Source organism: Aptenodytes forsteri, unplaced genomic scaffold, assembly GCF_000699145.1.
Source record: "Aptenodytes forsteri isolate BGI_AS27 unplaced genomic scaffold, ASM69914v1 Scaffold50, whole genome shotgun sequence".
NCBI classification, from domain to species: domain Eukaryota; kingdom Metazoa; phylum Chordata; class Aves; order Sphenisciformes; family Spheniscidae; genus Aptenodytes; species Aptenodytes forsteri.
The window spans coordinates 588,391-612,214 of record NW_008795126.1 but is presented as its reverse complement, the minus strand read 5'-3'; the positions used below and the strand labels follow the sequence as shown (position 1 = coordinate 612,214).

Below are 23,824 nucleotides of genomic sequence, written 5' to 3'. Positions count from 1 at the left end.
TTGTCTTTAATGACAGCGGCCAGATTGCGTTCTAGCTGGGCTTTTGCCTTTCTCATTTCTTCTCTGCACGACCTAACGAGATCCCTGTACTCTTCTTGAGTCGCCTGCCCCTTCTTCCACAAGCGGTAAACTCTCCTTTTTTTCCTGAGTCCCAGCAAGAGCTCCCCGTTCAGCCAGGCCGGTCGTCTTCCCCGCCCGTTCTTCTTACGGCGTACAGGGACAGCCTGCTCCTGAGCCCTTAAGACTTCCTTCTTGAAGAACGTCCAGCCTTCCTGGACCCCTTTGCCCTTCAGGACTGTCTCCCAAGGGACTCTCTTAACCAGTGTCCTGAACAGGCCAAAGTCCACCCTCTGGAAGTCCATGGTTGCGGTTTTGCTGGCCCCCCTCCTTACCTTGCCAAGAATCCAGAATTCTATCATTTCATGGTCGCTAAGCCCAAGCCGGCCTCCGACCACCACATCTCCCACCAGTCCCTTCTCTGTTTGTAATCCATCACACAAAGATACTTCCTCTGGTGCAGAAGACCCAGAGGTGCACTGGAGGCTGAGAAAGCATCCAGGAGGCACCACGTGTCCCCCTTGTTCTTACACTTACCCACTGACGCTTGCTATTGGCCCCAGCTGGAGACTGGGGATACGGGGTAGATGGTCCAGCACGGTCATTCTTACCTCCTTCCTCTAATACAAACGCTCATTAGGACCTGCCGTTCGAAACAGAGGTATGAACCTCAGTTCCAGACACACTGCACCTTTCAAGCCTCAATGTACAATTCAAGCCTCCAGACTTCGGAGGTTTGAATTGCAGACTTTGGATGAAATCGAGGGTTACAAATCTGCAGGTGAGGCTGCCAAGCACGGCCTCAACTGCTCCCATGGAGCGAGAGGTCCGTAAGCGAGAGCACCCCGGGCAAAGGCGTGCTCTGCCTACCCTCCCGGCTCCCCCCATCCCCCCCAGCCCATGCAGCCGCAACACCCCACACCCCAGGCAAAGGCGTGCTCTGCCTACCCTCCCGGCTCCCCCCCCAGCCCCAGGCAAAGGCGTGCTTCTGCCTACCCTCCCGGCTCCCCCCATCCCATGCAGCCGCGGCTGCTCTCTAGGCAATGCCCTGCCCATGCCTGGCACCCTGGTGATCTGAAACCTGGTTTGAACTGGCTGTTCAACTGCACTCTGCTCTACAATTAACCAAATTAAGGTAACAAGCTCTGACATAAACCCCATTTGCTGATCTTGCCAGCTGCCAAGACTCTGGTAATTGCGCCAGCAAACGATGGGTCACCTGGGGCCTTTCTGCGGGAGGGACCTATTTCAGGTCCATGCGCTGCGTGTTCAGACCCTTTCTTTGAAAATGTTCATTTGCTCCCCAGTCATGTCCATTCCGGTTTTAATAGCACAGCAATCTTCTCTTGCAGAAAGCATTTAATGATAATTAAATATTTTTAACTTGCCTAAACAGCAAGGAGAGGGAACACAGCCATCTAGAGAGCTCAGCAAGAGAAGGGGGGGCCCTCAGCGCATCTCGCTCATGGAGGAAACTGAGCCAGGGAGAAATGTGTTGTATATATGAAAAACCCCAGAGGAGAAGATCCACTCAACTGTTGAGCCATTTCCTGAGAAAAGCAGCGAGAGTTCAATCGACTGAGTCAGAAAAACAAGACGGCAAGAAACACACAGGGGCCAGGGTTACGAGAGTATCTCTTTGGCAGCTCATGGCTCCCCAGGAAACACATGCTCGGTAGCCACATGAGCTGTTCGCTCCTCTCTGATCACTGCCACTCTGCAGACAGCTTTGCATTAAGCAGTTTTGAACAGTAGCTATTAAACTTGGGTCCCGTAGCAGACGAGTTTATGGGTCTGAAAGACACCACCAGAAACCTTGGACCAGCAGAGAGGGCATCCAAGGAGGAGCCGGAGCTCTTGGTTCTCACCACCAGCTGTGGACAGGCTATGACACTTCCCCTCATTTCAACGACTTCCTTCTGTTTTATGGAAAAGTTCCTCTCTCCTCCCAGTGCTGGGAAGCTTTGTCAATATTGCTGCTTCAGGGTGAAGCCAAGGGTCTGGGCTCCTGGATTCACTCCACTCCACACACTACTCAAGCTTCACAACTCATTTTGCAATCGTCCACCAGGACACTACATGGGCCAGAAAGCGTTTTGTTACCTTTCACACATCCTCTGCATCCTGCTCGTATCACCAAAAAACCTTTTACCCTCCTCCTCCTAAGCAAACAGCTCCTGATTTTCACAACCTTCGTGTCTGCTGGCGAGAAATAAAGAAGCAGACCCAGAAGCAGCGGCGCGAGCCCTGGAGCGATGCACGGCATGCAAAACGCCGTGCCTCCTCTGGGAGCCAGAAAGCACAGAGGCAGTGCAGAAACCCTGGATGAACAGGGTCCCTTTGATCCTTAGCACAGCATGGAAAGGTGCGTCCTAAATGCCCCCATGTCTGTCCCTATCAGGACAGATTAACAGCAAGGTGCAAACCCTAAACAAACCACCCAGTGGGTTTCCAGCCACTTCCATAAGCTTGTTTTTTTCTTTTCATATCTGCACAACAGGTTCCGTCCACACCCATAGAAACTTGTGATCGAGAACGCCAAACAAGAATGAGCCACCTGACCGGGCTCTGGAGGGGCTAACCAGAGCCAACCAGCTTGACGTGCAGGAGAGCCGAGAACATTTGGGGAGGGCAGATCCTCCTGCCTGCCACCCACACCTCTAGCACCACAGGCAAGGCCATTAATTTCAGCCCAGCAGTTGAAGGCTGTGGGAAAGGATCAATATAAAATGCAGGCGAAAGCACATGTATACACACACACACACACACACAGAGCTATCGACTGCACTGATACACCTTAGGCATGAAAGACTGCTTCTGCTGCAACCAAAGACTTTAGAGAGACAGAGAGAAGTGACCCAGACAGGGATGCAAAGAAGAAAATACCAAAGTCTTAGCTGCTCTCCAGTTAAGTATGTCTGCATTGCTGGGATAGCTGCACTTGGAAAAATGAGAAGCCAACAGAGCCTCTCACGTCAGCTGCCTTAAAACCCACTCAGCCCACAACAGCGGTGAGCAGGGTCCCCTGTGGCAAGTCTGAGATGCGCTCCTCAGCCTCCAATGCAAGGCACCTACCTTGATCCAGCTTAGCATTTGGCAGCTCATGCAGGATACCAAAACCAAGCAACATGCTACAATCCACAACTCCTTGGATAAAGCAGCTTTTCAGCTGCCAAGGCACATTTCCACCCTGAAGAGTTAATGCGGCTATGAGCCTCCATACGCAATGTTAAACAAACAACAGTTCACATCATCATTAAAGGCCAAGCTTCCAGCGTGTGCATACACAGCCACTCCAACTCACAGTGATCGTAACAAGAAGCACAGGTCACTGACCGACTGCTTCTGTATTTGGGGTTTTGTTGTTGTTGTTGTTATTAAAAGCATTTTATTTAATTTTGGACAGGCAACTTTGCACTTGTAAAATGCAAAAGCCCCAGCACGCTCAACTGTATCCTCGAATCTACAATTGCCAAAAATTTTCTGGGCAGAGAGGGCAAGAAAAAAATTGTCTGAGCAGAAATGAACCACTGCTCACTCCAAACCAGAGCAGGCAAGCTGGATAGCACGCTAACCTGCCATGCCCACCTGGCCTCAGCATTTGCATTCGCCTTTGGCAGAAGAAATCAAAGATTAGAGAGCGAGAGGCCCATAAAACATAATTGTGTTGTATCAACTCTCCAGCGTTAAGATGCCTGATTAACCTCCAACATGTGGTTGATGTGATTTAGAGGTGCAGGATGCTGGCAGCTTTCCCAGCTTCCTTGTTTGTGCTCTCCTTCGGTACAGTCTTCCACTCTCCGTGTGCTCCGTGAACAAGACAGTGAGTAAGAGAAGCACAATAGCTTTCCTTCAAAGCTTACTGCTGGAAAATCGTGTTATAGTGGCATTTCTGAATGCCAGTGTAACAAGAAACAGCACGGGCAGCTGCAGGGCACGCTTTTCTTGCAACCTTTTGTGCATGAGCCTCAGACCCAACTTGCAGGGACACACTGAAAAGCTTGAAGGATGTTTATTATCCATAGGCTTTGCCTCCTGTCTGCCAAAGAGGATCTACAGTGCAAGTTAGTCATGGCCTGGCTGGGTGAACACCCATCTGGTTTGGCTTTGGGCTCCAAACTCATCTCAGACACCTACAGCTCCACCATCAGTAGATTCTCGTGTCCCAGGTCACGTCCTAGAGCCAGTCCCTTGGGTGAGCCGGTCGCTCCGGGCATAGACGCCAGTGCAACGGCTACCCTGCCGCGTACAACCCCACACAGCACGCACAAAGGCATTGCTGCATCTACCCTCAGCAAAAAAGCAGGTCACGACTGACGTGGCAGGAAATAATAAAAAAAAAAAAGAAGTAAATTGAAAACAAATTCCTAAACATCGACCTGCTGAACAGGTTCACTCTCGGATTCACGCTATGGACACGAGAGACGAGACCGGGTCAAAGGAAAATTTGTGGCAGATTTCTTTAGCTATGCTAAGTGCTTATCCACCTCTGGATAGCCGAGCGTGATTAAGTGTAGGTACAAACCCAAGACAATTCAGACAATGACCACTCTTGTCTTCTCTTACTATCTGTGTGCCATTGTGCTTTGAGACCTGAGGGAGCCTGAGATTTTAATTACCAGTCATGAAATCAAGTTTTCCTGCCATGTCAGCAGGACCTCTCCAGAGCAGCCCTGCCCTCCCCACGCTTACAGCCATATCCTCGCCTTTGCTGCTTGCAGGGCTCATCAGCTCAGCCCCCTGGTCTCACTCCGTATCTGGCTTTTTTGGGACACTCAACTGACGTTGCCACTGGCAGCAGAGAAGAAAGTCTGGGAGGAAAGGAAGAGTGAGTAAACTTCCCCTCCCTCAGGTCTTTCTTAATCAAAGGATTTTTCACAAAAAAAAAAAGGCAAAGAAAAAAGTTTGGACAGGGAACTAGCAAAATAACCCTCACAGAGACAGAGACCAAATGGGCATTTTCTACCAAAAGACAAAGGGATTCGATAAATGAAAGTAGTACCCAGATATGCATGCACACCCACAGCGCCAAGATGTTGCTTTGCACCTGGAGTACTTAGATGATATTTTTAGGAGGCTGCACAGACATGATAAGCACACATTAACGACTGAAGGTTTGAATTTTCATTTCGGCACTTTCAGAAACCCTCCCATGTCGAGTTCAGAATTTGCCAGCCACAACTACACCTCTAAATGCCTTTTTACAAAGAGCAAACGATACTGGGGTGGGGGGTGCCAGTGCTGGCTGATACTATACACATCTATTTAAAGAAAAAACAAGATTAAAACCAAAACCCTCTGCCTAGTCTAAGTTCTCCATGGCAAATGTCTGGAGTTAAACCTGCCTACTCTGTCCTTAATTCACTCTGTGCTTGTTCAGCAGATGCAACTCTGCTGGTCTCTGACAAGCCCAATGAAGGGACTTAGAATAATGCTGCTGCCATCAAACAGGCACTTGTGGCACCGCAGATGAGAAATTTAAGATCAGAAATCAGGCATTGAGAGGAAAAAGGGACAATAAGTTTGATAAAAATAATTCACTAAAATGAGCGTTAAATTCTATTTCCCCAAGTCCCAAATGCCCAATTCTTTTTCTTAAGCAGAACTGCTGGTGAGGAATCGCAGCGAGGGCTGGAGCCCAGCACCGCAGCACTCCCCGAACGCACAGCAGCCAGGAATGGCACCTCGCTGCTTGAGCTGCCCAAGGGCAGGCAAACGTTTAAGAAACCCTAGGACATCAACAACAGAAAGGAATATATCTGAAACATGTCTGTGATACGTGTTTTTAGAATTTTTTGACATCAAAACCTTTCCTGAATTTCCTCACGTGTAAAAAGCATGAATGTGTCCTTAAAGATTAGCACAAAATTTTCTGAAGTTTTCCTGCCTAGGTTAGTTTTTAAGGCACTGTGAGGTGCAGGGTGATCGGGTATGAAGAGCACAGCTGCAGACCTAACCACAGACCTCTGTGTCACACGCAGTGCAGAAAACGTCCCTTAAACCTGCACAGCCGCCGTCCAAACAGGCTGCACGATCTAGTCCCAGGCATCCCGCTCACCGGGTCAAGAATACGGCCAAAAAATACCCAGAGGTGGCTGGACAGAAAGCAATTCATGAGAGCTGGTAAAACAGTAGAACCAAAAATAAGCCTAGTTTTTATAACACTGGAGTGAAAAAATCCCAATCCTGTCTATGCTATAAGTTATTTATACTATTTAAGTGCTACAGACTGGTGGGCTGTACAGTTGGGGGTCCATATATAAGGTTTTACACACCAATATACCAAGTCCAGGACACCGAACTTGTAAAGCAACACAACTCCAGCCTCACAAAGGCTTTTAAAAGTGTAACTTCTGTATTAGTAAAATAATTGCATCCCAAGTGGGTCAGCTTTCAAGTAGCTGAAAGGTTGCCTAAGTAGGAAACCAACTTCTACCCTCCTTTTGAAGTTGCATGAAAGAAGAGATGTAAAACAGCTGTCCACAGAAAGATCACAAGGAAACGCTATTTTCTGTGTGGTAATATTGCCACATATTTCTTTGTCTTGAGACGTTATGTTTTTCTGAAAATAATGAAAATATCCAATGAAACGATAAAAAGAAAAACATCCAAAAGCTGAAGGCAGGAGTTCAATACAGAGAAAGACATACTTCTGTGAAGTCTCGGAAGTTCCCACATTTGAGCGAGAAACTGTGGTATTACTCCTCTTCTCTGTTTATGGATACTGTAAACATAAACCAGCAATGGGACAGGAACCATTATAGCAAGTTAATCAGGACTGCTCAGGCAGTACCCGGGGTGTCATGGGAACACACAACCCCTTCACCGCTGAAACTGCAGCCCCAGACAAATCAACTTGGCATGTATTTCACCCCAATAATAGCTGCCGGCTTGGGACTGAATTTACTGAGCTGGTAAGAGTCCTCTTTGTCCAAAGAGCGTTGGAACTGGTATAAAAGAAAACAAGGGCACACAGAGGAGCAGCAAAGGCATGGCACTGTGGCTATGTATGGGACTCGGGATCACCCACCTACTCAGAGGTTAAACAGGCTTTTAGAAAAAAGTGACCCACTTAAAAGCGCCAGCGCTTTGAAAGACTGGCCCTATAGTATTTTGCCTGGAGAAGATCCAGCAGCTCTGCACTGTACTACTAACGCCCAGCGCAGCCCCAGAGAGCACAGGCACTGCGGCTTCCAGGTGCACCAGGTTTCTCCCCCTGCTCCAAGGCAGGTTCGACCATTCCCGAGAGGCGTTTATTAACCTGTTCTTGTGAATCTCCAGTGAGACAGCCGCCCTGGACAATCTTGAGCTCTGCATTACAGTTAAAAGTGTTTTTCTAATGGCCAATTTAAATTTCCCTTGCCTCACAGCTTGCACCCATCATTTCTTGTCCCAACAAAGATGGAGAACAGTGCAGCGCTTTCCCATTTTCAGTATGCTTTAAGTGATGCTAGTATGCTTTCCTTGAAGAAGAAATAAGAAAAAAGACAGTATCTTGATGTATTTCTGTTACATACAAGCATCAAGTTGCCTGGAATGATTTAAAGAAAAGTTGAGAAAGTTGCAAAATGTATGTGGAAGCTAGGAAGGGCATATGAAAGGAGCTTGCACATTCTTAAGGACTTACCAGAGAGCTTGCAACTTCCGTAAGGAGATTAATAAAATCCATGTTAGACCACAGGCAGAATCCCAGGCAGCATGTAGTAAACCAGGAACTTGGACAAGCCACTTAATGTGCCACTTAGGACAAGGTGTAAACACGGGCTTTGTGAGGAGCATCCTCTGTAGATCCCAAGGTTCCCACCCTGAACCAGCTTGCTTTATGCTGAGTGTTGTGTGCACAGACAGGAAGAAAAGGTCTTTGCCTTCAGATGTTGTCATCTAACTATTGCTTTTAATCTTGTTACCTTTCACCCTGTCTGAAGCGGCCAGGTGGTTTAGCAGGAAACTAAATGTCACATGAAATGAGCTGTACTGCGAGATGCACACAAGTCGTAGCTGTACCTCTCCAGACCTACCAAAAACTCGAAACTGTAATAGGCTTCACAGGAGGTAAAAAGCTTCTGAGACAGAAGAGTATAGGATGGAGTTTTTTGCACGCAAGACTGAAATCTCTTATTGGTTACAGATATAAGTCAATGGAAGTATCATGTATTTATACCTGAGGAACCAGGGCAGAAAGTGATTCACCCTCAACAAAAGGACAAAAGAACAGTACAGAGGGAGGGAAGGCCATTCTGAAGAAGCAAATTAAGATGATTACCTGCAAGCAGAAAACAATTGTGAAGACCTTTTATTGATAAAATGTTAAAGAACTAACAGAGATCTGTGTTTGCTTATCTTTTTCCTTCTAAGAGAGAAAAAAAAAGTTCAGCAAAGCAGCTGAACTGGGGAGTTATGAAGAGAAAGGAGGTGTATTTTGTGATAAGCCTCAAACAATATCCCTGCTGAGTGCAGGCGCTGAGCTGGAAGAAAATAAAACCTCTGATAAAGCAAGAAATTCTGCAAAGACAGCACTGGCTCCCATAGCTGAGACAGGAATTAAAAAGACCCACGTGCACACACAAACGTACACACACACTTCCCAGTTCAGAGACAGGCGGGACTATCTATAGATTTTTATCCACATTTAACAAATAGGGCGTGTACTGTTCCCTAAGAAAAGTTTATTTGCACAAAACTCGCACAAAAAAGCACACAGTAAAGCTTATCTGTGTGGGTTAGTTAATCAGATGGGTTTGGGAAAAAATATCTCCCTAAGTTTGAGAGGATTTTAAGTGTGCATGAAGAAAACAAGCAAAAACACCAGAAAATTTGCTTTATCTTCCCACTTTTATCTTCTTTTTTAGATGCTAGTTGACAGACATGCGTGCTAGTGTCAGCTGAGAGCCCTGATACCACTGTTCACCATGTGGTTTCTGCAGCCTTGCCTGACCCAGGCGTCCCTGTGTGACCCCATGGACTCGATCAAGCTATTCCACACCTGAAGCGGGAAGAAGGGAAACGTACAGGGGCAGTTTGTGAAAGAATGAAAATTACTGGGGTTCGGTTTGCACAGATACTTCTCTACTAACAAATGGCCATGACCAGCCACCAGTTACACAAAATATTTTGAGAGTCACAGCACCAAAATTTTCAATCCGTGTCGACTGGGCAGCTCTGCAATCTCAAAGGGAGAGGCTGCACAGTGACTGAATTAAATGGAAAAGACCTTGGGTGGTATATGCTGGGTTCCAGTAGCACGAAATCCAGCATAACTTCAGCAAGGTACATAGGAGATCTCACAAATAAAATGCACAAGAGCACTCAGCCCTTTGCAAAGCACGAGCCAGAAATATCACCCAAGCATGCGAGAGTACAAAAGCATTTCTGCTAGCTCCGAGATGCTTGGGTTAGGACCCCTGGGCTTTGTCCCTAATTCCCAGATTCCGCTCTAACTGCACACCACCTGCAAAAGAAAAAGGAAACGTACTCACCCTTTGCAAGCTGCACGAAGCCAAGAATGATGATCAGAGCCAGTGCCAGCAGTTTTGCCGCAGCAAAGGCATCCTGAACACGAGTAGCAGCTTTCACGCTGTAACAGTTCACTGCTGTGAGGAGCACTAAGGGAAACGGACAAGAGGAGAAACATCAGTTTTCAGTGAAACACTTCAAATGCAAAAAAAATTACAACACATTGGCATTTGCTTTTTGTTAAAACTTCAGCAAACACAAAGGGTCTCTTCCTAAAATAGAAACGTTTCAAAAGCACGGCTCTGCAGCCACGCACTTCTCTATTCTGTCTTTCTATTTGGGCACAGGTGGTTTGAGTGGTGCATACGCTCCTTGGGACAAGGAACTGCCCTGCTGCATTGGAAAGTACACTTCTGAGGGCGTAGAAATAAAAGCGGTTACTGCAACCATTAGCGTCAAAGTGCTTGGATACAATCCCCGTTAAGTCAATCCAATTTAATGATGCTGTTGCATGAAAACATCATAGAAATGTCAGGACAAACTTCCAGAGCTGCTATATAGTTCTTTGTATAACAATAGCACCTAAAAGGCTATCGAGGCCACACCATGCTGCCCACTGCATAAAGGAAGAGACGTCCCTGTCCTGACCCATTTGGCAAGCTATGAGACAAACAAAACCTGCAGGTAGGCAGCACAGATGGGAAGAGAAGCCGGATCTAAGGAAACCCTCATCCTCTGTTTGACCTGCTCGACAGTGGTGCTGGGGACGGTCATGCAGGCTTTCAGAGGTGCTCACCAGGGCCGCAGACTGCAGCGATGGAAGAGAGGGCTGCGCAGAGCAGGCCAGCGCAACGGCTCAAATTTGCTGTGGCTGCTCTTGTACTTGATTGCACTGCCTTCCTCATGCAGCACTGTGCTTGACCAGAAGCTCCCACCACCTACAAGTTGCTCTGTCGTTAAGGCAACTAACGAAGCCTAATTTCCTACTCTTTTTGCCCTGTTCCCCCATCACCCTCCTCTGTATCGCCTGCTTCTGCCACTAAGTCAGCCTGTTCAGCATGGCACTCCTACCAGGCGAGGGACAGCATGAACTAGGGCTTGTCTAAAGCCACAAAGCTGCTGACTGGCCAAGTTTCACCTGCTTCAGAGAAAATAATGGCTAAAACCTTTACTGCTCTTCCAAATCACTTACTATTTTCGTGCCCTGCTCACTCCCCGCTCCCCAGAGCCTGTTGCTTGTTATAGAGACGGGCAAATGTCACGCAGAGAATGACGGTCCCCACGTGCTGGATGCCCTCCCTTCCTCCTCATCTCCCTTGCACTGAGCCACCCCTCACTGCCCTCCACACCAGCTTGTCAGCAGCCCTCAGAGCCAACCGGTCACCGAGCAGCTCAGGGAGGAGCTGATCTCAACCTTTCTTCTTGAGCTGGAGGCTTTTCCCTGCGGGATGCTTTCCAGGCTGGCTTCTGCCCTCGTGGCAAAGGCTCTTTGCCACATCCTGCAGCTCATTTTCACAGGACCTCACTGCCTTGACCAGAGCCAAACAGCTGCTCCCCAAAATATTCAGCTCGGATGCAGGTTACGGGCTGTATCTACACTCACAGTTTAAAGCCCAGAGCATTTGATGTAGATACTTCAGCCTCAACCAAACCCCCAGAGATACGAGGGGGCTCAGCAGCACCTCCATCAGGTCACCAACGTCTCCAGAAGATTGCTGGTGGAGTCTCCAGCCACAAGCCTGTCCTCGTGGGGCTGAGCCACACGGGGTGCTTCAGGACGGAGCGGGGAAGAGGACGGATAAAGGTGGGAGGCAGAAATACCAGTAGTCGGATGGCTTGGTTACTGTCCAGCAAGAGCACTCAGTGCCTTAAGACCCTCAATACATGCTGAGCATCACAGGGAAAACCACAACGCACTCCTACTCTGAAGCAGGGTTATCTCCCAGCTACAGACCGGTACCCAGCTGTGTGTACCCTGAGCACACACATGCACACAAAGGATGCAGGCGCCAGCACGCCATGTATTCACGACTTCACCTCCAGCATGAGATGGTTGCGCAGGATCGGCAGTGCCTGCCTTTGCTCTCTGGCTTGAGGCAGGACCATGCACCAGAGCTGCTCACATCTCGTCAGCTCGGAGCAAAGGCACGTTCCCGCAGCCTCACACCCTGCCTCCCAGCAAGGGCACAATAAACTGCAAACTGAAAAATAAAACCACGGGAGGAGGAAGGAATATCTGGACATTTGAAAGGGTCTTAGTGGCTCACTGCCACCCTGTATCCTGCCCTGCCTGTGAGAAAGCAACTGCATTGGTAAGAGGTCAGGGAAACACACACAGAGCCCACGCCAGAGCTGGGAATAGCCTTCCTGGAACACATGGGCACAGACGGGCTCAGACATACCCACGGACTGGCTTCAGAGAGCCCTGTCTTCAGGGACTGCAGCATCCGGGTCTGACAGCAACGATTAGACTTCGCGTTCCCGCTCGAGCGAGCGCAGAGAGTGACAGGATTTCCGTGACTCAGAGCACACGCAGGCAAGAAGGGATACGAGTTGCATCATTCATTCACAGGGGTCTGAGAGCCCGCTACAGCCACAGCACAACAGCGATACGCATCAGGCTGAGAGGATTTAAGTGTCCACATATTGCTCAGCTAAAGGCTGTTTGTAGGGGATCTTTAGGCAGGGAAGAGCAAAGCCAGTCCCAGTGCAGCAGACTGCACGTCCCAGAATACGATGCCTGCTTTCAGGATCATTGGCTCCCCCGCCCCCCACGAAACCCCTAGGATCTAGTGTCATCTTAATACAAAAGCATTTAAAGTTTGGAGAAATGAAAGAATCGGACGTTTTCGCAAAGAAAAGCACGTGATCCAACACATCCTACAAGAATGAAAGGCAGAAGTAAATAAGGAATTTCAGATTAACTTTTTTCTGTATCTTGTCTTTCAATCCCCTTTGGCACTTTGGGGGTGTCCGGGCATTTGGAGTGCGTGAGACCGAAATGACCCAGAGCTGACTTCACTGGGAAGGACACCCCTGCAGGCTCTCGCACAGGTCACAGGACAGCACAAGCTGGGCTTTGGCTGACCTGCTTGGGCACACGGCCGAAAGCAAGCGGTGAGGAACAGCACTGACAAACCTGCCACACCACCTCCCCCAAATTTAACCCCTTGTGCCTCCACCCTGCGCTGCTCAGGGGAGATATGGTGCATCTAATTAGAAAGACACGGCGTGCCCGGGCTTGGAAGCTTTTCAGCATCAAGCAGCACACCAGCACTATCGGCGGTTTGCAGGGTCACAGCTCTTGCAGCAAGATCGTGATATATCTGCTCCAATCAGTATGCTAAAAGAGACATTGTCCAGATATACAGGGGAGGAGAAAATACAGGTTAGCAAGGTCAACTTACAGTATGTCTGTGCTACACGGGGTGGTAAGGGGGAGAGAAGGAAAGAAGTAACACAGACCACAACTCATCTACTAAAAACACCTCTGGTGAATCCTAATGAGGAGGACGGGGAGGGAACCGAGGATCCAGGATTCACTTCGACCAGCGATTATGCTAAAAATAAAACTCTCCTTGTTTACAGAGGGATATTTAAAGGATGAGCTAACGCATCTAAAAGCACACTTTTCCCATTAGCGAAGACAGCCCTTAGAGGTGTGACAGTGACATTCCCTTCCCCATTTAGGCATTCTGTTTCTTTGACAATAGCTGCTTCAGCCTCCACATTAAATACTGACTTACTCAGGGCCGTTTTTCGTGTTGTGGTTCTGTACGGAGTCTGCTGGACAGACCGTGGGACGGCGGTGGTGTACATAAAAGGCAAAAGCTTTCTACACAGTCCAAAACTGAAAAGCAACGGAAGCGTCTGTATTCAGCCCTTAAAAACGTATCGGTGACAGACAAACAGGCTCTGTAAAAATAAGAAAACACTTAGGGCCAGAGACTCGGAACAGGGCTGAGAGCTTCTTCCATGCCAGTCGTGATTCAGAGCCCTTCAAGTCACAATCTCTCTGCTTTGCTTTTCCCACTATGTAATAATATTTGTCTTTCCTAAAGGAGCGTGGTGGAGTTACTACACTTGAATGCTTTCAACATAGGAAGGGCTAAAAAAAACCCAGTCTCACCCACCAGAAAGAATCCTACAGACACCGAGACGAAAAGACAGACTGAGTACTTTTTCAGTAAAACTCCCAAGATGAATTCCAGTGGCTGCTCAACATCTCAGGAGACCAGAGGGCCAGGGTTTCTTAAAGCAGAAAGTTTTATTCCTTTGATCCGAGATGCTACCCTGCGAAGCAGGGGCTGTGGGACTCCTCCTGGCACTGCTCCGTTCACCTCGGATGAACTGCTCCACATAAAGAACGGGGGAAAGCTGCACAGCCACAGCTTTACTATAAATCAGGGCAACGATACAATGCAGGGAAAGATCAGATGGCGCTGCCCTAATTTCTGCAGCACCTTTCCTAAGGCTACAGCCGCTGGCCACTGTCAGGAGCCAGCTATGCAGCAAGGCAAACCTTTAGCGTGAGCCATCGAGGCCGTTCTCAGGAATCATTCTAGGAATAAGGATTTCAGCACAACCTGACGTGACACAGTCTGTCTGATCCAGCAGCCACTCTCCAAAGGCTTTACATAGTTGGGATAATAGGAGCTAGAAAGCTGCAGTGATTGCAGTTGTAAGAGGGGGTAGTTTTCTTTATTTACTTATTACATCTGGCAGAAGTAGGGAAGATACTGGTTTTTGACTGCTGCAGAGAGAACACGCTCACAAGGTGCTGTTCACCCCTTCATCTCTTCCTGGTGACTGCTCTAGCCTAGCTGAGTGTGAGCTTCATCTCAAGATACTTAAGCCACACCTAACAGGGGAATCCAGAGGCTTTCAAAGAGAAGTTTGGCTTTGTAAAGACAACAGCGGGTCCAGCTTCAATTATTTACTCTGTCCTAGTAGTCCCAGCTGGCTTCAGGCATGTCACTTAACCTGGCACTCCGCTGGCACTCACCTGCGGAGTCAGGTAATTTCCCCATTACTGACAGGAACCAAGGATAAACTGACTAATCCAACATAGGACCCAGAACCTTGCCCCCCCCCAATTCACATTTACGGGCATATTCCTTTGAACTCAAGTTCCAAGATCCCTCCCAAACGTGATTTCTAGGTGACAATAGGAATAAATCCCTACAAAGCAGACATAGAAAGGGATCGTGACAATCCCCACACAGTACAAGTCCCTGACAAATACACTACATATAACAACAGCTCCTGTGTCTACAAAGGAAAGGCAGGATGCAGTAAAGTTGCCCTGCGGGCATGTGGTTCTGCCCAAAGCAGAGCGTGAATGGAGCCCTAACACAGGTAAACCGGGGCTTGGCATTTATGATGCACTACTCTTGGCAACTATCCTATAGAAAAAGGCAGGGCTGCAGCTTTCCCGGGGTAATGGAACGGGGCCATGGATCGGAGACGGGAATAAACAGTGCTCAGGGAGGCTCCGTTTGGAAAAAAAGCAAACAAGCAGCCGATCCACAGCTCTGCGCACTCATCCTCATTCACAGGGGAAAAAAGGATGCAATTCCAGCACCATATGTAACTTGCTGATGGGGAGATGGGAGTTTGCCCAACCCAAGACCTTTAGCAGCTTTTCAGGTGAAACATTTCTTAAATGGGTGTAGGAATTCTTGAGGTACTGGCACAGCTGCATTCATGCTGTGTGTGAGGTTACATACCTTGGGAGTCTTGCACAATGTCACTTTTATCCTTTATTTAATCTTCTATAGGTTTCCCTGGTCTTGACCTGTAGTGCTTCCTATTATAATTCAGTATACACCTCTATAACAACGATAAATGTGTGTAAGTAGCTTGCTTCAAAAAAGTAAACTCAATTAACTTGCTGCAAGTTACCCATGGATTCCTATTCATGGTATTACTGGACCAGAATGAAAATGCACAGCAGAGTAGGGAACTTGTGGAAAGAAGGAGAAGAACAAAGGGAAATCCTCCACCTCAGCTTCCCCACCAGGAAAACAGGGACTGTAACACTGTCCGCACACAGAGGACGAATTGTGCAATGATTCCCGTTTGTAACTCACACATTTCCAAAGCACTTAGCCCTTACAACTGTAAGATGATGCTTCCATTTACCACCTGCCACTGGATGATGTTGATTTTCTTCTCACAATTACTTACAGAACAGTTCTCGGCTCCTTTCCATTGCCCCGTCCTACAGCAAAGGCTGCTCCTTTCACTCTCCATAACGTGCAGATGATGGACAAGCAGTTTTCTCTTCTACCAAAGATGGTGCAACCAGGTTTCAAACACAGACAAGACAAGCTGAGCCCATGGCCACCAAGAAACAAACCGCAGGGATGACAGCAGCAGATGGCACAGACACAAAACGGTCCACGTGCTTTAAAGGGAACTGCTGCCTAAGCCCACAAGAGGTTAGACACATCAAAAATAAAGAGCTACTCCACATAATACAAACAAGGAATTATGCTACACTGACTACAGTGGTTTAAACCATGGGGACATCAATGCCTTAGCTATTCACTAAGGCCAAAAAACACCCACTTTATATTCAGGTGGCTGTGATGCCACAGGGTTTTCAAATAGTCTCGGGTGTCTATTTCTAATAGCACAATCTAACACGAGACATACGTACAAGGACATACACAGAAAATGGTTAGGGAAATTTCAACTCGATAGATATTGAGTGAAGACTTGTGCCCTGCAAGGTGGTAAAGAGAAAAAGCAGAAGGAAAACCTTTGCAGATATTTCTTCAAGGACAAGTCCCCAGAGAAACTTAACAGCCAGGGCAATCAGTCTGTAGAAGGGAAATGCTTAGTGGCACATGAGGCTGTTGGAAAGGAGCACTTGGCCCCAGACCAAATGTGTCTATATTAAAATCAACTTATAATAGTAAAAATACCTGGCAGCAGCTTACAGTTTCCTTTTTATTTTTCTTCCCAAAACAGCAATGCTGAGGAAATCAGGGGATGGGCACATGGTGAAAGGAGAAGGCAAAGGCTGCCCTACCACTAGAGTTTAAGAAGAGGCATCGTCTCCAGACCCACCCCCTAACTGAGACCATGAACTCTGGATGTCTCCAAAAAATGGCCGCAGGCACCCTGAATGTGTCACAACTCCAACTCTCTGCTGGCTTTCAATTCCGAGAAGCCCCTGGTGCCGAAACAGGCTTGGAGCTGGGAGCCAGAAAAGTTAGTGCAAAGCAGGATGATGCCAGCATTCCACCATGTAGCACAGCTCCCAGAAGCATCCACACCCCCAAGTTTCCAGAATTCTGCAAGAATAAATTAACAAGCACTTACTTGCCACCGCTCTCTCAAGAGCTGTGCCAACCAGCGCAGCACAGTCAGGGCCAAAAGGCGGCACCAAGACTACCCAAGGAAGAGCTCAGTGAAGAATTTCAGTTTGCAGATACTGCAGAGGCTGGATCTCAAGCCTATATAAATGCACCTATCGCTTTGGTACCAAGGTACCGTAATAACGGTGATACAGTTTACACTATTCAAATTGTGCGGCACATGAAAAACTACGAAGAATTTATTAATGCTAGGGGAGCTGACTCCTAGCTAGTGGCAGGAGTTACTATTTTGTCTCCTTAGAAAGAATCTTGTCTTTTTACTGTCAAAGTTTCTAGGTTACATGATGCAGCAATTCCACAAAACAGGTCATTTTACCACAGGAAGACAAACAAAATATAGACAAACAACAAATATACGCAATGGGAGACAAACAACATAGGTATGGGAGACAAACACATAAATGGGAGACAAACAACATATATATGCAATGGGAGAATGAGGTATATTTCTTCCATTCCCAGCAAATTAAAAGAACCCTGTAACTATCAGAAGCTAAACACCTTTTCCACCATGCCCACCTCATATGTAATATCTTCCTAACAGCAAACAACACTTACTGATATTTTATGGGCACATTAAGCCCCACAGACATATCACCATCCTGGCCAGATGGTCAGCTACTGGACCTGCAAACATGGCATCTCACCTGGCCCACAATGATGCTGCACCGATACAGAAACCCCTTCCCATAGTTGTACTGAGTTAGGTTCCACAAATCCACAGGAAGGTGGCTGACCTTCAGCGTTGAGTGCTAAATCCTGAGGCATGAACGTCACGAAAAATTCCAGGCAGGTTTTAGTCCGAATCATGCCACCTATGCCATGCAGAGGGTTGGAATTCAGCCCTGCATTCTCATCCGTTGCATTTGACCTATTGGCCATATCTGACACTGGGACCATGAGACTATTGGAATACTTGAAATACCTAGTGATGTTGCTTTGAATTAGACTGACCATGGACAGTTTCTCTGAAAAAGCCTTCCCAATTTGTTCACGTCAGAAGAGGAAGACTCTGAAGGATCTCAGTGGTAAAGTAAATAATTCAAACACAATAAAATTTAACGGGACATTTGTTGTGAGATCCAAGAGGGGTGCCAAGAAATGCAGTAGTTGCTTGCTGTGTTTCAAGAGTCCTCCAAACCTTCATCCATTTCAGGAGAGTCCTGCTAGTGTTAGAGGCTATTTTCATTAATGCTACTCTCTCTAATTAAATGTGGATTTAAAAAAGCAACCTCAGTCTTGCAACATTAGCCATACAGCAGGGATTCTACAAAGACCCCTTCCTTCCACTCTGATCAAACAAGTGCATATTTACTGATACAGCTTAGTCATTTAATCCACCTTTCTGGAGGAGAAAAAAAAAAAGTCAGTCTTCAAAGCTTCACACCCTGCTTGTCCTGGTAGATTAATTCCAAGTAGCAACACTGCAGAATAAACCCATCTTAAACTGACAAGCCTAAGATGTATTTTGTGCTTGCCTTGCTTGCCATCTAATACCTGATGAGTTCAAAATCTACCCATAGCTTCACTTTAAACAGCTGGTCAAACAGCCAAACTGTCAGATTTAAAGTAAAACCTTAATACTAAATAAAGACGTTCCTACTTTCAACATACGCGATTTCTCATTGAAATGCTGACACTGAATATTCCCTTATGGACTACAGCTATAATTTGGCAAGCATTCAAGGCATGTGTTTATACACTTTTGCCAAACCCTGGATTTGATACCATTCTCCTCCTCTAACTCACAATGTACTCAGGGGGGTGTCAGGCACTTACGCTTCCATATGACATATGCTCTTAGATATGGCTCAACTCTGTGCTGACTGCTACTAATTCTTCCACTATTAGGCTGTTCATAACAAAAAGAGACGAATGAGAAATATGTGATCATTTTACTGGAATTCCATGCTTGCAGGAGGAGTGCCCAGAACAGTATTTCAGAAGCAGCAAAGGAAGTCTAAAGAAATTCTGAAGAAGATTAAAGTACTGTAGCCTTGGAAGTAGCAGATATTGCTGCAGCAATATTGGAGTTATTAGTGCCAGATTAGCATATATAATTAACAAGTGATAAAAGGCTTCAGAAGCTGAAGCTGTCAAATCACTGATTTGACATTGATGATCAAGAGTAAAATTATATGTAACTGGCAGGGTTTCTCAAGCTTTTGTGGAGCAGATTATATTGTCAAGAAATAAGTAAATTATAGAATAACCTGTTATGTAGCACACAGGGGGGGTGGCAGACTGCGTCTAAGGATGTGTGTAGCAAGAACAGTTCAGGCACCTCTGAAACACCAAGCAAGAACCAGCTCAGGTCTGGAAGCAGCATTATCCCCCGTCTCCCTTATCAACAGGGAATTTACTGTACCACAATTCAAAGACCTCTCACATGTAGGAAATCTGCAAATTAACAGGTGGAAATAAGAAATATGCATGTTATCTTTAACTGGATAAGTTGAAACTTTCCATCCTGGAGCCACCTCTAGAACATACGCTGTGTATTAGGTTGTGCTCTGTGCATTTTTTAATGATTTTTGTTAAGATTTATCAGTTCAAATTTAAGAAATGTAACACAAGTGGCAGCCAGCTGTAAAAGAGAATCTGACCCGCTAGCACTGTAAGATATCAGAGATGCACTTTCAATCGGATGCTGTTCCATGTCACTGTTCAGGCCATTACCTGGACACCACCTCTTCAACGGGAAAAAAAGACAGGATTAAACAGTTTTACATGATCCTCCTTCTGCTACGTGAAGATGGTCCTGCAACATATATAAACAAGTTCTTTCAAAACTACACTTGCTACCTAAATATTCAGTTAAGAAGTGTCTATTTTTTTAATTAAAAGTGAAAATAAATTGGAGAAAATTGCAGAAAGATACACGTATGTTGGAAGTGCAGTGCAAATGTACATTCCACTGTGATGCTTTCTCAAGAGAAAAAGAGAAACCACCAACAAATATAATGGATTTTCATTTATCTACATAGCCTCAAATGTGCACCTGAAACACAGAGTACAATTCTTAGTAGTTCAATTCTTTGCCATGTACAACACTGATACTGTAATGTAGATGTCATCAAATATGAAAAGTCAGGACCTAGTAACTGTCCCTCCATCCTCTGAAGAAGGGGTAAAATCGGTTTAGATGAGATATCGTTTGGGGTGATCTCAAAAAACTGTTGGGTTTTCACGCATATGCACAAATCTGCAGCTTCACGAACATCAACTTTTTCCGTTCAAAAAATGCTTGGATACCAGGTGGACCTTATGGTTTTTTATCCCTTAGCATTTGCTTGTATGATTTATCAGTCCTAAAAGTATCAGCCATCCAATCTCACAGATAAAATAACATGCAGTTTATCAGTTACCTAAGTAACCCGCAGCCTCAAAAGCGTTAAGCCAAACTACCTGCAAATTCTTACAACTAGGGAGCACTGGCTGTTTCGCTGTGAACATCAAACAAGCCACGCTAATGATGAACAGCTTGACGCATCTTGCTACGGGAAGACTTCCCTGTAGTGAATTCCCACACGTTTATTTGGCAACCACAATAAGCATTCATGTTGTCTTATGGAAGAAGTAGTCTTGCATACCAACTGTCTGTAGATTACAATCTTGATAGCAGAAAATACCTATTTGTAGCTAAATTCTACTTACCACCCACCTTGTTTTCCTCAGCACCTTAAGGGGAACAAAATTCCCTATTCCAACTATTTTTTCTTTCTTTCAAGACTGTGATTTATTCAGATTATCTTAATGCCTAGAAATTCAATGTCTGTACTTCATGGTGGCAAATACTGAAGAACACATTATTTATTCAACTGTTCAACACCAGTAACACTCAAAGTGGAAACAAATAACTTTTGTTATTTCTCCTCTTACTAGAAACCATGCAGTCAATTGCATTTTATGTCGAGATACAAACTTTGCAAGGAATACAGCTGGTACTGTTCTAGACGGCTGGGTTTTGGCTACATAATAAGTCAACTGTATTCCAGCCCGGGGCCCCAAATTCCCCTATTGCTTCCTAAACTGTTCTTCCCCTCTTTGAGATAACTCGTTAACGTATGCTCTAGAGCGTATGCACAAATAGGCCATTTTTCCTACCCTAGGGCTCTTGGAAAAAAAGAGTATCTCACTGGGTCAGGGTACGTTTGGAACAACCATGTAACAAAGCCGCTTGTTAGTCCACAGAAGTTTTGTGTGACTCGCTAAGTCCTTGGACCAGATTTACTTCATTTGTTGTTCCTAGTTCATGATGTGGTTTTGGCACTAGACAGTAGAAAAGCTAACTCCAAAAATCAAAGTTACAGAAAACTAACTTGCTGAAGGCAATGCATGAGGAACTAACCTTTTGTAGCAAAGGAGACAAACAAAAATTTAACCCAAAGCATAAACAAAATAGTAGCCAGCGGTGTGTGGGGGAATAAAGTTTAAAGAAGAAACACATGGAAATGACGCAGATTTGTAGAACTAGCAACTCTTTCCTTGGCATTTCAAGATAAAGGTTCAAGAATAAATTCTGCTTCAGGAAAACTACTAAGTGCTAGCAAAAGAAAGCTAGAGACACTTATATTACTTATTGGAGAAGCATAAGTGGGAATGAGACCTGGCATCAAGGCATTTCATGCTGCAATCCACCCTGGCACTGAACAGATCTCACCACGGGCAAGTCTACTTCACCCCCGTATTAGTTTTCTGATCAGTAAAAATGGGAACAGAGACACCTCATCCCACCTATTTTGGAACAAACCTGCAGATGAAAAGTTACTTATTATTAGAAACGTGTTCTCAGAGGCTTTGTCAACTACAATATGTTCTTGCACAGCAAAACTTTGACATAAAACAGTAAGAAAATCCATCTAATCAATGCTCTGATTCTGTTAGCTTCTCAGCAAAAAATGTGAATGCCACGTGCACGCATGCCCCTTTTCTCTGTGTCACTGAGGAAACCATATTGCAGACGGCAGGAAAGCTCTAAAAACAGCTCTTTCACAAGGCCCTACTTGGGGCAAGAAACCCATCAGCAGAACTATTTTCTAACCCTGCTACAGCTTTCTTAGTTGGGTGACTGTATTTCCTAAATATATGCACTCCACTTTGTTAAAAACTTGGATGGAAAGTCCACATGCCTGTCTACCTGCCCTTATGTTCCTAAAAAATTATCTGGGGAATGAGTAAGTTTCAATCTTGCCCAAAAAAAGTACAATTTGCTGCCCTGCCTGTTATTTATCTTATTATATCTACTAGCTAGCCATGTAACATATCTACCAAAGACTCGGGTCAGTTTGTGTATGAAGGCGTTTACAGTCAATATATCTTCCCGTAACAACCACGTGCTTCAACTTTTGAATGCCTGCGAATCTCAGGGTGAAGGAATCTAACACCTTCAACTTTTGAATGCCTGCGAATCTCAGAGGGTGAAGGAATCTTAACAGAATCTCCCTTTGGACAGCACAAACAAGCAGACTTCACAACCTCAAAATGAAAAAATAAAAAGATCACCTGACTATAACTTTGTACAGCAAATAAATGCTTTATAAAGCCCTCGCAAAAAATTATACCCTTTCCCAATATACACCTTCACAATGGCACAAGAACTACCAGTAGAGTGGAACACAGACTGAATAGGAAATGAGGAGAGAGGGGCAGAAAATGGTCCTGTATTTAAAGAATGAGGAATTTGCATGGGGTGACTTTGCATCACCGGAGGAATGGAAAATGGGGCTTCACTGGCAAAACCACAGACCTCAAAATACCAGAGAGAGAATAAAAACTGCAGCAGGAGAGAGAGATTTGTGTGCCATGGCAGACATCAGTGGTCCTAAATTCATCACAGCATGACTGAACTTCTCTGCAAGGCAACGTCTCATGAGATACAATGCGTGCTAGCAAAAAAAACCCGAATGGGCTTCGAGCATAGTATCAGTGCACATACAGCGAGAAACATCTCATCTGAAAACTGGTGCTGAAAACAGCCAGGCACTGCAGCACAGGCCACGTTCAGCACCAGTTGCTCCTGACAGATAATTTCCCAACCGCACGCTATCCTAACCTATGTCTGCATAGCTGACACATGAGCTGCACCTCAGCACTGCAGGGCTGCAAGGGGATTTTACCCTGCCCGAAGACACTCCTGCAGGAGGGCACGAGAAATCCCATCCCAGCGCACGGGCAAAATGCACGCTGCATTTATCGCATGCTGCTCGCTGCATTGCCAGAAATCAGAGAGGCTTGCTAGCCTGTAACTGGCGGTTTGGGAATTTTTTGCTCAATTTATTTGGGATGGGGCCACATTTCCTACTCACGCTGTTCAAAACAGCCCCAAAAAACCAGTATGGAGCCAGTTTAGCACAGGAGAGATGGTGCATCTCCTACAAAGCGATAGGCTCAAGGCAGCTAGCTGTTTGGGCTTTTTGGGGAAGGCGACGGTGAGCAGGGAGCCACGTGGGGTAGCAGGACAGCAGGCACCTGGAGAGGGTCTGCGGGTACTTACGGACACAGAGACAGGCCACCAGCTTGGCAGCCTCGTCGGGCACCGGGCAGGTGGGGAAGATGGGCTTGAGCAGGTAGGTGGCGAAGACCAGAGCCACGATGTACTGCGAGGAGGGCCGGATGATGAGCAGCTCTATCCAGAGCTTGAGGAAGGCGGGCAGGGAGCCGTACACCTCCAGCATGTAGGCATAGTCCCCGCCGGACTTGGTGATGGTGGTGCCCAGCTCAGCGTAGCAGAGGGCACCCACGATGGAGAAGGCCCCGCAGACAGCCCACACCACCAGCGACAGCCCCGGCGAGCCGGCCTCCCGCAGCACGCCGGTGGGGGTGACGAAGATGCCGGAGCCGATGATGGTGCCCACGATGATGGCCACGCCGTTGACCAGCGTGATAGAGCGCTGCAGGGTCACCCCCTCGCCCTCGGCGGAGGC

The 23,824-nt window shown here is 46.4% G+C and overlaps 1 protein-coding gene across 1 annotated transcript in view; it reads right to left on the bottom strand.

Annotated features, from left to right (window-relative positions):
• Positions 1-23,821, bottom strand: part of SLC7A5 (solute carrier family 7 member 5) — a gene marked incomplete at its 5' end in the record, with an annotated part of 41,600 nt that extends 17,779 nt beyond the window's left edge. The window contains 2 exons of the mRNA XM_009277318.2: positions 9,534-9,659; positions 23,395-23,821. Coding sequence (XP_009275593.1) covers positions 9,534-9,659; positions 23,395-23,821 — 553 coding nt within the window. The remainder of the gene's footprint in view (positions 1-9,533; positions 9,660-23,394) is intronic.
• Between the last annotated feature and the right edge of the window lie 3 nt (positions 23,822-23,824).